This window comes from Labeo rohita, chromosome 1, assembly GCF_022985175.1.
Source record: "Labeo rohita strain BAU-BD-2019 chromosome 1, IGBB_LRoh.1.0, whole genome shotgun sequence".
Taxonomy (NCBI): Eukaryota; Metazoa; Chordata; class Actinopteri; order Cypriniformes; family Cyprinidae; genus Labeo; species Labeo rohita.
In genome coordinates this window covers 694,982-706,599 of record NC_066869.1, presented here as the reverse complement: position 1 = coordinate 706,599, position 11,618 = coordinate 694,982, and the positions used below count along the sequence as shown (strand labels likewise).

The following is an 11,618-nucleotide window of genomic DNA, read 5'->3' as shown; positions in this document are numbered from 1 at the left end:
AATAACCATAACAAAAATGGTAACTGTAACAACTATTTTTAGCATCTACACCAGTGGGCAATCACAGTTATAACGATAATAGTGATCAGGTGTAGCTAGAACTATAACGATAATGTTAATGATAATGACTGCAATGATAAATATAATAACATCTATAACATCTGCAGCATTAATAGCGATTAGCCTTTTTCACACTTCCGTGTTTCTGGCTTCTGGATTGGCGCTTGCAGGGTAAACGTTTTTCCGGTGACAGCAGCGGCCGTACTGAACAAGAGTAAGTTCGGGAATCAAAGTCTATTTTTACAAAATAGATACTATGATACTATGATATATACCGGTGTTTTACTCTAAAAATAGCAAACATTTATTCAAAAACTTTGTGTCAGCGTCTGGTCATCACAAATACTATGTTTATTTAATTATGAATGTTAGCACTTATAATACAGTACAGTTTTAAGTTTTGCCGTACTGTCTATTTGGTGCTGGCTGTGCATTATGACTCTTCACATCATTTTTTTTCGCGATTTTAATATTGTTATTATTATTATTATTATGAAAGTAATATTGTATTTTCTACTTGCTCTCCTTTGCATTATTAACTTTAGGGTGTAAATGTACATTGCATTATGTGCCCAGGGATATACATAATAAAATAATATAATACTATATATAATAGTTTATGCATCATCCGGACTCAGAATTGTTTCATTTATTCTTGGGGAAATGTGCATTTGGATATAAACGCTGTCATAATTTACCATGATGTAGTGATTCAAGGGAAATAACTGAGTAAATTGAGAAAATACGCTTAAATATACCGGAGATGGAGAACAGAAACTATAGCTGGCGCTATGTTGCGCATATATTATATTGACGAGTACCGGTCTGAGTGCCCATATAAATTACAAACAAGTAAAATGTTGTTTCTTTGTTGATTATATAACAACTTGGAAAGCAGACAAAAAAGAAAAGGAAAAAGGCATTATTTGAGACAAGAGCATATTAATATAATAGGCACAGACCTGTAGCGGAACTGACTTTACCCTGCGCTGACGTCACTTCCGATTTTTGTGAAAAAGGCTAATAACGATAACTATAACAAATTGTAACGGTAACTGTTAGCATCCATAAATGAATAATAACAATAAACTATAATTAATATCTAGAGCTATAGTGATATATTAACAGTGAAGTAATAGCTTTAACAATAATAACGATAACTATAACAAACTACAACTATACTAGACTGTAACTATATTAGTAACGATGGAACGATAAGTAATAACTAGAACTATAGTGATATGATAACAATAACAATGACTAAAAAGGTAGTGACTTAAAATATTAACAATAACCACAATAATAAAAATGGTGACTATAACGATAACTATAGTAGTGTTCACACCTACAGATGATAACATTCTGTTTATTATAAGTGAGTGTTGAAGTTTTGTCTTCTACCATTTTAAATGTTCAAGCATCTTTAAAGTCAGGTGGATTCTGATTGGCTGTCAATATTTGTATCATTTTATCAACTGGAGAAAAATTCTGAAAGTGACTCCAGTGAAATCGTTCCTCTGTGTCGCTATCGTTTAATAAAACTTTATGGTGGTAGTTATGGCTGTCATTTCAAACCCATTTATTTTGTTAAAATGACAAATTTTGTTTGTGTCACAGGTAGTTGCTCGCAGACGTACGCTGATGTGGCTGGCTCCTGTGATTGGCCCAGACTGCAGTAAGTGCCCCGCCCCTTTAACTTACTCACTCACATGATGTCATGACTCTGTCTGATTGGCTGCTGTTTGTTCAGGCCTGATGAAGGCGGAGCCTCTGTGAGTCCGGTGCAGGAGGAGGCGGAGCCCGAGGAGTCCTCAGCCAATCAGAGTCAAGGTAAAAGGAGCCGCAGACACAAGAAGAGGAAGTCAGACGGTGAGCGTTTACATTGACGTACGACGCATGAATCTCATTCGCTGAACTCGAGTGTTTGATTGTTTTCCTGTCGCACAGCTTCTGAAACGACGCCACCGGCGCTCTTCGACGTTCCTCAGGTTTGGTAGCGATCGGAAGCCTCGCTCAGTCCGAGCGTAATCGACAGCCAATCGGAAGACTGCACTTATCTCCTGACGCCCAGCGTGTGTCGTCTGTGACTTCCTGTGACCTCCTGTGACCTCTCCTCACGTGGCCCAATTCAGAGCGTTTTAAAGGTGCTGAAGTTACTGAGCCATTTCCTGTCCGAGTGCGAGTGCGTGTGTGTGCGTCCTGTAGTATTTTAACGCGGTTTCCCGGAGCGCTCCCTCATTTTAAATGTCGACGTGTCCTGCAGGTTTATTTATTCCTCATGAGGGTGTGTTCGTCTTTAGTTCCTTCAGATTAACGGTCAGAAAAAAAGAAAAAAGAACAACGCGTGTCAAAGAATGTCTGATGATGTCATCACGAATGTCCTGTTCATATCCTTGTGTTTTTTTTTTTTGTATGAAATGTTCAAATGTTCCCTTTTCCAGGGGAGATGAAATTAAAGAGTCTTTCTTAGTACGTCTGTGTTGAGCTGTTCATTCAAACTGAGCTGAGAGTCGATCAGTGATTCGCTTCGCTGTATTCAGATCAGTCTGATGTTGTTGTTAATCTCAGTATTCAAAATGATGTTCAAAAGATGTTGATTTTTCAATTCATAATGATACGGGGTCCAAAACAAGATTATTATAGTTTTTAAATTCGTTTTATTTTAATATCGTTTTCGAATTTGCAATAAGATTTAGTTTCGTTTTTATTCGTTTCATTAACAATTTTGTTAGTTTTAGTGTTGTTTTTATTTTGTGAACACATTTCTATTTAGTTTTTATATAGTTTAGTTTCCATTTTAGTTTTAGTAATTAAAGTTTAGCATGGTTAACAATCATTTCCAGAGTGCAGGCCAAAGAAAGATTTCTTAGTGATGCAAATCTCTAGTGACAAAATTAAAGTATCCTAAATTTGATTAGATGGTAAAAGTATACAAATAAAAGCAAAAAAAACAAGTTGTGTTTGTATAATATTTAAAAGCACTAGACTGAATAATAAGTGTTGTGATGTTTAATTTAAAAAAAAAAATTAGAATTTGTTTATATTAGGCCTGGATATCCTTTATCTTATTTAACCATAATCATGATGATACCTGGCAGATTGTTCACAAGATAAAGTGTTTATTTACAGTAAGGATGCGCGTTGTTTTTTTTTTGTTTTTTTTTCTCTCTCTATTGCGCTGCTTGTCTAGTTTTCTTGGATGGCCTATTTTGGTTTGCTGCTTGTGTTACGTGAGAAAATAAATCACGTTAACTGCAGCCTGGTTTTATTGCGGGCGAGTTCAGGTCGGGGTCTTTATGTCTAACGGGTCGGGTGTTCTGTTAACCAGACTATTACTCTGCTTTCTGTGTCTCGGTCAGATAACCTCACGTGCATGATGCGCCATTTACAGGTATTTCCCTAAACAGGCCGCCACACAGCTAATATATTTTTTTTGGCCACAGGGTGAGAATAATTATGAAAACAATTATTTATTTTTGATAATTATTATTTTATTTCAGTTCGTTTTTCGATAACTGTTGCTAGTCTCGTTTCAGTTTTTCATTTATTTTGACATTTTTATTTTATTTCAGTTTACGTAAATGTTTGTTGATGAAGCGTTTTCGTTTACGAAAATATCCTTGGTCTCAAACTAATGCACACTGTGTGAAACAACACTTAAGACATTTAGGTGAAAAATTGATAGTCTGACCTCACTGGTGGATTAAAGCAATATTATGAAGTGACTTTCAAGCCGTTTCATATTTGTGACCCTGGAGCACAAAACCAGTCGAGTATCACGGGTATATTTGTAGCAATGCCAACAATACATTGTATGGGTCAAAATCATAGATTTTTCTTTCATTAGGATATTAATACATTAAAATGAATTAATCCATTAAGATATTTTGTAAACTTTCTACCTTTAAAGTAACTATTTTTTTTTATTAGTAATATGCATTGCTAAGAACTTTTTCTCAATTATTATTATTATTATTTTCACCCTCAAATTTCAGATTTTTCTAAATGGTTGTATCCTGGCTAAATATTGTCCTGTCCTAACAAGCCATACATCAATGTTATGTATTTATTCAGCTTTAAGATTTTTTTTTTTTTTTTTTTAAATGACTGGTTTTGTGGTGACATTTAGAAGTGAGCGATAAGACCGAAACCTTTACCACAGTCTGAGTCATTTTCAACCACTTAATGTGCCCTACATTTGAAAGTTAATCTGTATTTACTGGTGATTACATTTGAAGGAAAAATTAAAAGCACATCAGACTGTTCGACAACTGGTTATCTTAACATTTTTTTTAATAAATGGAATAATAAAATGATATAATAACACTGATCATCTCTCTAAATTTACTGACAGTTACAGCACGAAATAAATGTGGATCAAAGTAACTTCAAAAGGTCTGTGGAAAGATACAAAACACAATAAATCCCTTGTGTAACTACCAAACACCTCAGTCAAATAATCTGAAAACGAATAGGAATGGAATTTGATAGTTAGAGCTCTGTTAATTTGAACTTTTAACATTATTCTAATATACCAACTTGAGTGTTATAGATTTCAGTATTAGCTGAGAGTTTTAACCCTAAGAAAAATTGGTGTTTAATGCTTTATGATCAATGGATATTGAATTGAATCAGATTGATTAGTTAGACTGTACCTCTTATACTCGTTGGATAAAACAATCGACAAAAGCATTTGTGAAATATGCTGATTATATCGGATTATTTCTCTTTTTGTCATTGTCATCTGTAACTCATGGTGGAAATGCAAATATTAAATATGAACTTTTGACAGCTTTGAATAATCAGATGATTGTCATGTCTCTTCTGAACATAAACATGATTTTATGATTTTTGTAAGAAACAATCTTTATTGCTTCAGTGTGTGTTTTGAACATCTTTCCACCATGCCAAACCTTATTACATTTGACTCCAGGAATGAGGGGATCAATTTTATTTCATAAAATGATCGTATAAATACAGAACAAAGTTAGCACAGCGGAAACATGAGCTGTATATTCTCCACAGCACGTCTCATTGTAGAATCTGAGGAGCTGCTAGATTCAGAGCCACAGGAAGTAGCAGAGCAGAGAACAGCAGAGGAACAGGAAGCTCTGCTTGACACTCTCAGCACTGTTATACGGTGATCTATAGCTGACTCGTCTATAACTGTTAAAGCTGAATTTTGGCCTGACTCGTTTAGCAAAGTTATACGTGAGTCTCTCGGTGACGTTCTGAACGTCGTTATACGCGAGTCTCTTGGTGGCTCTCGTACGCGTGAAGCTGTGGACGATGCTCTGGGTGACGCTTTGATCGACACTCTCATCAGTGTTGTATATGAAGCCGTGGGTGACGGCCTGGGTGACACTGCTATCACCATTACATAGGTCCCCCTCACAACACGAGGCGTTCTGAATAAAAGAACATTTTCGGGCCCCACAAATATGTTTAGAGGCACAGCCTTTTACAAGTGTGGGCAGGCCTCTGTCAGTCCCTGATGAAAAGAGAGGAAACACAGGTTAGGCTGGCAGATGCTGTATGTGATCTGCATCATACGTTCATAGTGAAAGAAAAATACCACTTGCAGATTCTCACCTGTGGCTGTAATGCAGCGGTCCTCAGACCCCGAACAGCTGACGGTGTTCGAGCAGCTCTGCCCGTCGCAGTAGTAGCATGTCCTTCCGTTGGGAGCGTTAGTCCTGGGATCTGCAGGAGGAAGAATCAAGTACAAATATAATATCTGAGAAAATCAGTTCTTCACAGAAAATCACATCCCACACTACATATACTTTTTTCTTGATTGTAGGACATGTGGCAGTAAGGGTCAGGGTTCTGTCACTTCTGTCTAGGGCTGTTTGATTCCGAAAACTTTGGAATCAAGCCTGGGTCCGATTCCTGGTACTGGAATCGATGGAATTCGATTCCAAGAATCGATTTCTCACTGATTAGATTGGAGGAACCTAATTTCGCCTTGACTGTAGGATATAAAGGTCTTGGAAAGTAACCTTATCATAACATAAAGCTTTGTTTTTAAAAATGATGATACATTTTGCCCATGAAATTAGTCACAGCTCACAGCTCAGCAGTGGATGTGCGTCTATTTGTACGTTCTATTTGCTTTAAAATAAAGCCAAATATGCTATATTAATAAATACTCCACCACGCTATTGAGCGCCAATCCCACCGTGCAGTCATTTTCACTGGTTAAGGTTAGGGTCAGGTGTGGGGTAGGTTTAGGGGTTAGCATTGTTTGTAGCATAGTGTAGGAAATCACCACTGTGATTGACACAACCAATAAAATCTTTAGAATCAGCTGTGGGGCGGAGTTTGTGCTGAAGTGCATTGGGGGAAAAATGTACGCATGTGTGTCATGTGCCTGTCTGCCAGGAGGAAGCTACGCCCTAATTTGCAGTGCCTACCCCGTTTTAGAGTGGACTGCATCCTCAAACTCAGACTTGCTTAGTACCGACTCTTTTCATTCAGTTTATTTTCATGAATTGACGTTCAGGGATGTTTGATGACAGAGATGTGCAGTCTTCGTTTGATGCAGCTGTTCGTTAGATATCAGCTTTGCTGAACTGATTCCCCTTGACAGAATCGATTCCAACCTTTGGAATGTCTGATTTGATAGTTCAACGTATGTTAATGAATTCCAATCATTCGTAAATATTCATCATTCACAATTAGCATAATTACAGCTACGCAAATTGCATGTCCAGGAACACAATGGAATATTCTGGTTTACTTTCTCAGGTTTGGCTCCAGTATATTGCCTAAATGCAAAAAAGACTAACAGGTCATATGCCAAACAGCAAATATTCAATAACGTGCATCCACCAAAGAGTTTTAGCCAGCTGAAAAAATGTCAGGCGCTTTTCTTAAAACGTATTACTGGTATCTTATTATTTTTTTTTTAATTGTACTATATATAAAAAGCAGCAACCAGTAATACTGACTTCTCCATTGTTGTAGAACGGTTGGTCGGGATTTGTCTTGTCCCTCCTCTATTAATGGCTGGGTAAATAGTGACAGTGATGAGCGCTGTGTTTTACAGTTAAAATCAACTGAACTACAAAATAATCAAAAAGTGGGCAAGGCCAATGAACTTATAGTTATTATGAAAGTGCATCAAAATTCAGTGTCATGTTATGAATGAGGCCTGTGTGTCTGTGTGCCCTGTTTCATGTTGGAGCGTGGTGTTCGAATCTGGCACTCATGTCTTGGTTTTGGTTTCGCGTCGAGGTTCGGACACTCACGCTGTCCTTTTAAATGCAAATGTGCTGGCGCCCCCGGCCCCCTTCTCAGAAGAGGGTGGAGCTTCAAGAACTGCCAAGAACAAAACGGAACAATCTCATGCAGTGAAAATGTCAGGAACTGTCAGTAGAGGTGTTCAGCCTTACATGTTTGAACCGGCATCGGTTTAAAAGTCAGTCATCTGATTGTACTGTGCATAATAAATGCATGTTTATGAAATACACAGACAGGGAGCACAGCGCAATCAAAATAACAACATAGTTGGTCTCATGGTGCCGTCGAGTGCTATCACAAACTTTAAAAGTCCCACTTGTGATTATGAGCTCGACAAATTCACATTGCTTTCATATGTCATTTTTAACTGCCACATTCATATTTACAATCATTCTGGTAACGTGTGGCAGCATCAGCGAAAATGCAGAGACAATGATAGCTTTAGTAACATTAGCCTTACTGTTGGAATTTGGAAAACAAACCTGTAATACTTTGTCTGGAGTTGACGTTTGCACACAAAGCATTGGTATTGACCCCTAAACATACAGAACACTTTGCCATTTTTTTCTGGGACATTTTTCTTCAAAAATTAAGTCTAACCATAGTGTCCTCAGTGGCTCGGATGGAGGGAGTCTGTGGACAGTGCTGTTTGCTGGTGCATTAGAAAACACAACACCTGTCTCTCCAGTAATGACGGACTGCTGCTTCTTCTGTGTTTATGCTAACAGGACAGAGATCGTCACAAACGGGTGGGACTTTTTCCTTACAATGATGTGTACGCAGGGAGCAATCTGGAATTGCGTGTTCAGAGAGACTGTTTAGGATTTATTAGGATGATAAAAAAGACGGGGTGGATTTTACCATCATAGGCCGGCTGTTTTCACACAACTGTGTTCAAACACCTTATAACAGTGACTTTTGCATAATAGTTGCCCTTTAAAGACAGGAGAGCACAATACCTGGAGCATCTCTGGAGTTGCACAGGCGAGTGCCGCAGCAGGAAAAGGCTGATTTTGAAATGCCTAAGTTCATGGAAGTGTCCTGACAGTCTTCAATACATTCCTTTTGATTCATTTCCATATGAGTGTCACCTAAAAACATGAATGATACAGAAATGACTTCAACTGCACATTGTTTTGAAGTGCATCTATGAATATGCCACATTTTTTACAATGTATCCGCTAGAGAATAAGCAGCAGTAAGTTATATACACTACTGTTCAAAAGTTTGGGGTCAGTAAGACTTGTAATAGTCTTTAAAGTAGTCTCTTATGCTCATCAAGGCTGCATTTATTTGATTAAAAATATAGAAAAAAACAGTAATATTGCAAAATGTTTTTACAATATAAAATAATGTTTTTTATTTTAACATACTTTAAAATAGAATTTATTCCTGTGATGAAAAGCTGAATTTTTATCAGCTGTTACTCCAGTCTTAAGTGTCACATGATCCTTCAGAAATCATTCTAATATGCGGATTTATTATTAGAATGATCAGTGTTGGATAATATCAACAGTTGTGCTGCCAAATATTTTTTGGAACCTGTGATTTTTTTTTTCAGGATTCTTTCATGAATAACAAGTTTAAAAAGTACAGTGTTTATTCAAAATATAAATATTTTATAACAATGTAAATTATTTATTATTAACTTTTAATAAACTTTTAATTATTAACTTAATACATCCTTGGTGAATGAAAGTATTAATTTCTTAAAAAAAAAAAAGAAAAGAAACAATAAAAATGTACTGACCCCAAACTTTTGAACGGTAGTGTATATATCACTTTTTCGGCTCCAGTAAGGTATAGCAGCATCTCTGAGAGTCTTGGACTTACCGATTTGTAATATGGTGGTTGTGCTCATGCAGTTGGAAAATCCAATGGGACAAATCACTGGTCTCTCCACACAAGAGTTCCCCGAACCCTTGCACTCATAACACATGAGCGAGTCCTGTGCTGATCCGAATTTGTGCTCAGTCTCATTGGAAGCTCTGCTGATGTGAGTAGCCGCAGCGAACAGAACGAACAGAGGCAGAGCTCTGCAGATCTGCGGATCCATCTTTGATCAGGAGCTGAAAGAAATGAAGTGTGTTTCAGCGCACGTTTTATAGCTCCTCAGAAGGGGAGGGTCTTCACCAGATTTTCAAACCAACACCTTCAACATTTCTCACATGATCAGAGTTTTTTTTTTTTTGCTATAGAAAATGGCAATAAAACATGACAAGAACTCAAGAGTTAAACTGTGTCAGAACAAATTCATCTTGATAAAGTCAGATAACTTTGAAAGAAAGGCATATTACGGATTACAATCAACCAAAAATGATTCAGACAACTGTTAGTATGACTATTTACACAACTATCAACACTTTGTTGATCAATTACCAAGCAATGCTTAAATTTGTTCAGTCTGTGGTGTAAAAAGGTCACACTAGCAACTAAAGAAAAAACACTTTGGTCAGGTCAAAGTGTCTGAGTAATTTTTGTCCCCAAATTTTACTGGTAGTTCACTGTATGAAGCATTTTTGGGTGTAATATGTCACAGGTTACTTTATTTTGCTATCCTCCCTTTCATAAATGAACTATAATGTTCTGCACACACTAGTAAAAAAATATCAAAAATTACATCTGGTGTCTGAATAATTTTTGATTTGACTAAATATGTCAAAGCTGGTTAACTTCAACCAGCTCGACAAAAGAGATTTAACTGAGTTTAGTCTACAGTGTGCAAACCTTTGGAGCCAACAGTCAGACTTCAGTTTGAGATGCAACCATGCATCAATCAGCTAGTGATGATAGAAAGTTATTGAGAAATTAGTGCAAGATTGCTTTTCATTCTCTTTTCTCATTTCAACTTCAATCCGTCACTGTAGAACAAAATACAAGTCACTAATCCATAATAACACTTCCTCTGGTGAAAAAGTCCATCTCCTGTTGTCTGTCACATCAAAATCCAGCAACACATTGGTTTAGAGCTGTTTTGGACTGTAAAAAAGAGCTTGAGCTCTGCAGATTTCTCAGACCAGACAAGCTTTTCATTCGGTTTTCTGTTTGTTAATCATAAAATCTTAAAATGCTGTAAAAGATCTCCTGTATTGAGGACAGTATGAAGTATGTAAATAGTTTGGGTGGAGTAAGTGAATGTTTTACGTGTCTGCATCATTTTAAATGTACAGTATGCTCTTTGTCATTGCACAGGAGGAAGTGCTCTAGTTTGATTTTGGTGAAAAAAACAAGAGATAAAAGCTTTCACTCTCGACAAAGCTTTGCAGACACTGAGGCAGTGTGTTTCGGTGGTTGTGTGGGTTTGAGTTAATCAGAAAAACATGATCTGATGCTTCTTGTAAATCTTGTGAGCTTATGTTAAGAACTGTAAATGCAAACATTACAACATTTATGGTTATTTTGTCATCCAGCGTAAAAATGAGCATCCAGAAGTCAAAAAGACATGCGACTGGATAAGCTTTTGTTATTATTTTGTAATCATTTCTAAAGCAGCGTGCATCAGATAAATGACACAGAATCTATTTGTACATTAAAAGGCAGATGCCTGTATAGCAAAGACACATGAATAATCTTTGTTTTGTTTCTGTTCCCGTTTGCCTGAGGTTTTCTTGTTTATTGTTCCAGTGGTTTCTAGTTAGGTTATACGTCTGTTCCCTTTTCTGTTGATTATCAATCACTAATAAGCCCTTGGTTTTCTCACTTCTGTGTTTGTCATCTATGCTGAAGTATTGCCGTATTTCTCCTGCATTTTCTCTTGATTTATGTCAAACTCGTTCTGCTTTGTGTGTGCTTGTGGACTGTGTTGTACAGGATAACAAAAGAGCATTTGTCCACTGATAACGTCTGAATTTGTGGAAGTTCTTCATATATACGTGCATTGCTGCTCATGTTGACAGCAGGTTATGTAGCGACACTTGAGAAACTCTTGAGAAATAAGGAGGCAGAGTCCCTCTGCAGCAGGTTTGGGGTTTTTCTTCTGTTCCTGCAGTGAACTGCATACATTTTCCATTTGCATGTGGAACAACATTTACCCAAGAACAAGCGACTAATAGCATGAGTTTGAATAAATATTACTCATTAAAACCAAGCCACTTCAGCTTATTATCATATGTAGTTGTTTTTTTTCACATCGCTTCAAATGGAAATGCAGAACACAACGACGAAGAACATTTGTACAGCCTTTTGTAAGTTATTTTTAATACTGTTTTTAATATCACCACCTTTTATGAATCATTAGTGATTAATTAGTGAAGACTTACAAGTAACGCAAGTCACATAATAATATTACTTTTTTCAAGTAACTACTTGTAAAG

At 36.8% G+C, this 11,618-nt stretch overlaps 2 protein-coding genes across 3 annotated transcripts in view; one reads left to right on the top strand and one right to left on the bottom strand.

The window, feature by feature from the left end:
* parn (poly(A)-specific ribonuclease (deadenylation nuclease)) overlaps positions 1–2,532 on the top strand; it is a 10,171-nt gene extending 7,639 nt beyond the window's left edge. Inside the window, exons 24-26 of one of the 2 annotated variants that reach the window (XM_051107550.1) lie at positions 1,678–1,735; positions 1,811–1,890; positions 2,008–2,532. In XM_051107550.1, the coding sequence (XP_050963507.1) occupies positions 1,678–1,735; positions 1,811–1,890; positions 2,008–2,057 (188 nt within the window). In that variant the 3' untranslated portion in view covers positions 2,058–2,532. Of the gene's footprint in view, positions 1–1,677; positions 1,736–1,810; positions 1,930–2,007 lie in introns of both variants that reach the window. The other variant, XM_051107542.1, reaches the window with a different exon arrangement.
* A 1,913-nt stretch (positions 2,533–4,445) lies between these two features.
* LOC127164016 (urokinase plasminogen activator surface receptor) lies at positions 4,446–9,374 on the bottom strand. Its single transcript, XM_051107645.1, has 4 exons — positions 9,139–9,374; positions 8,265–8,396; positions 5,653–5,763; positions 4,446–5,551 (listed from the first exon to the last, which is right to left on the bottom strand). The coding sequence occupies exons 1-4, from the start codon at positions 9,359–9,361 to the stop codon at positions 5,121–5,123; spliced, it is 897 nt and encodes a 298-aa protein (XP_050963602.1). The 5' UTR covers positions 9,362–9,374; the 3' UTR covers positions 4,446–5,120.
* Between the last annotated feature and the right edge of the window lie 2,244 nt (positions 9,375–11,618).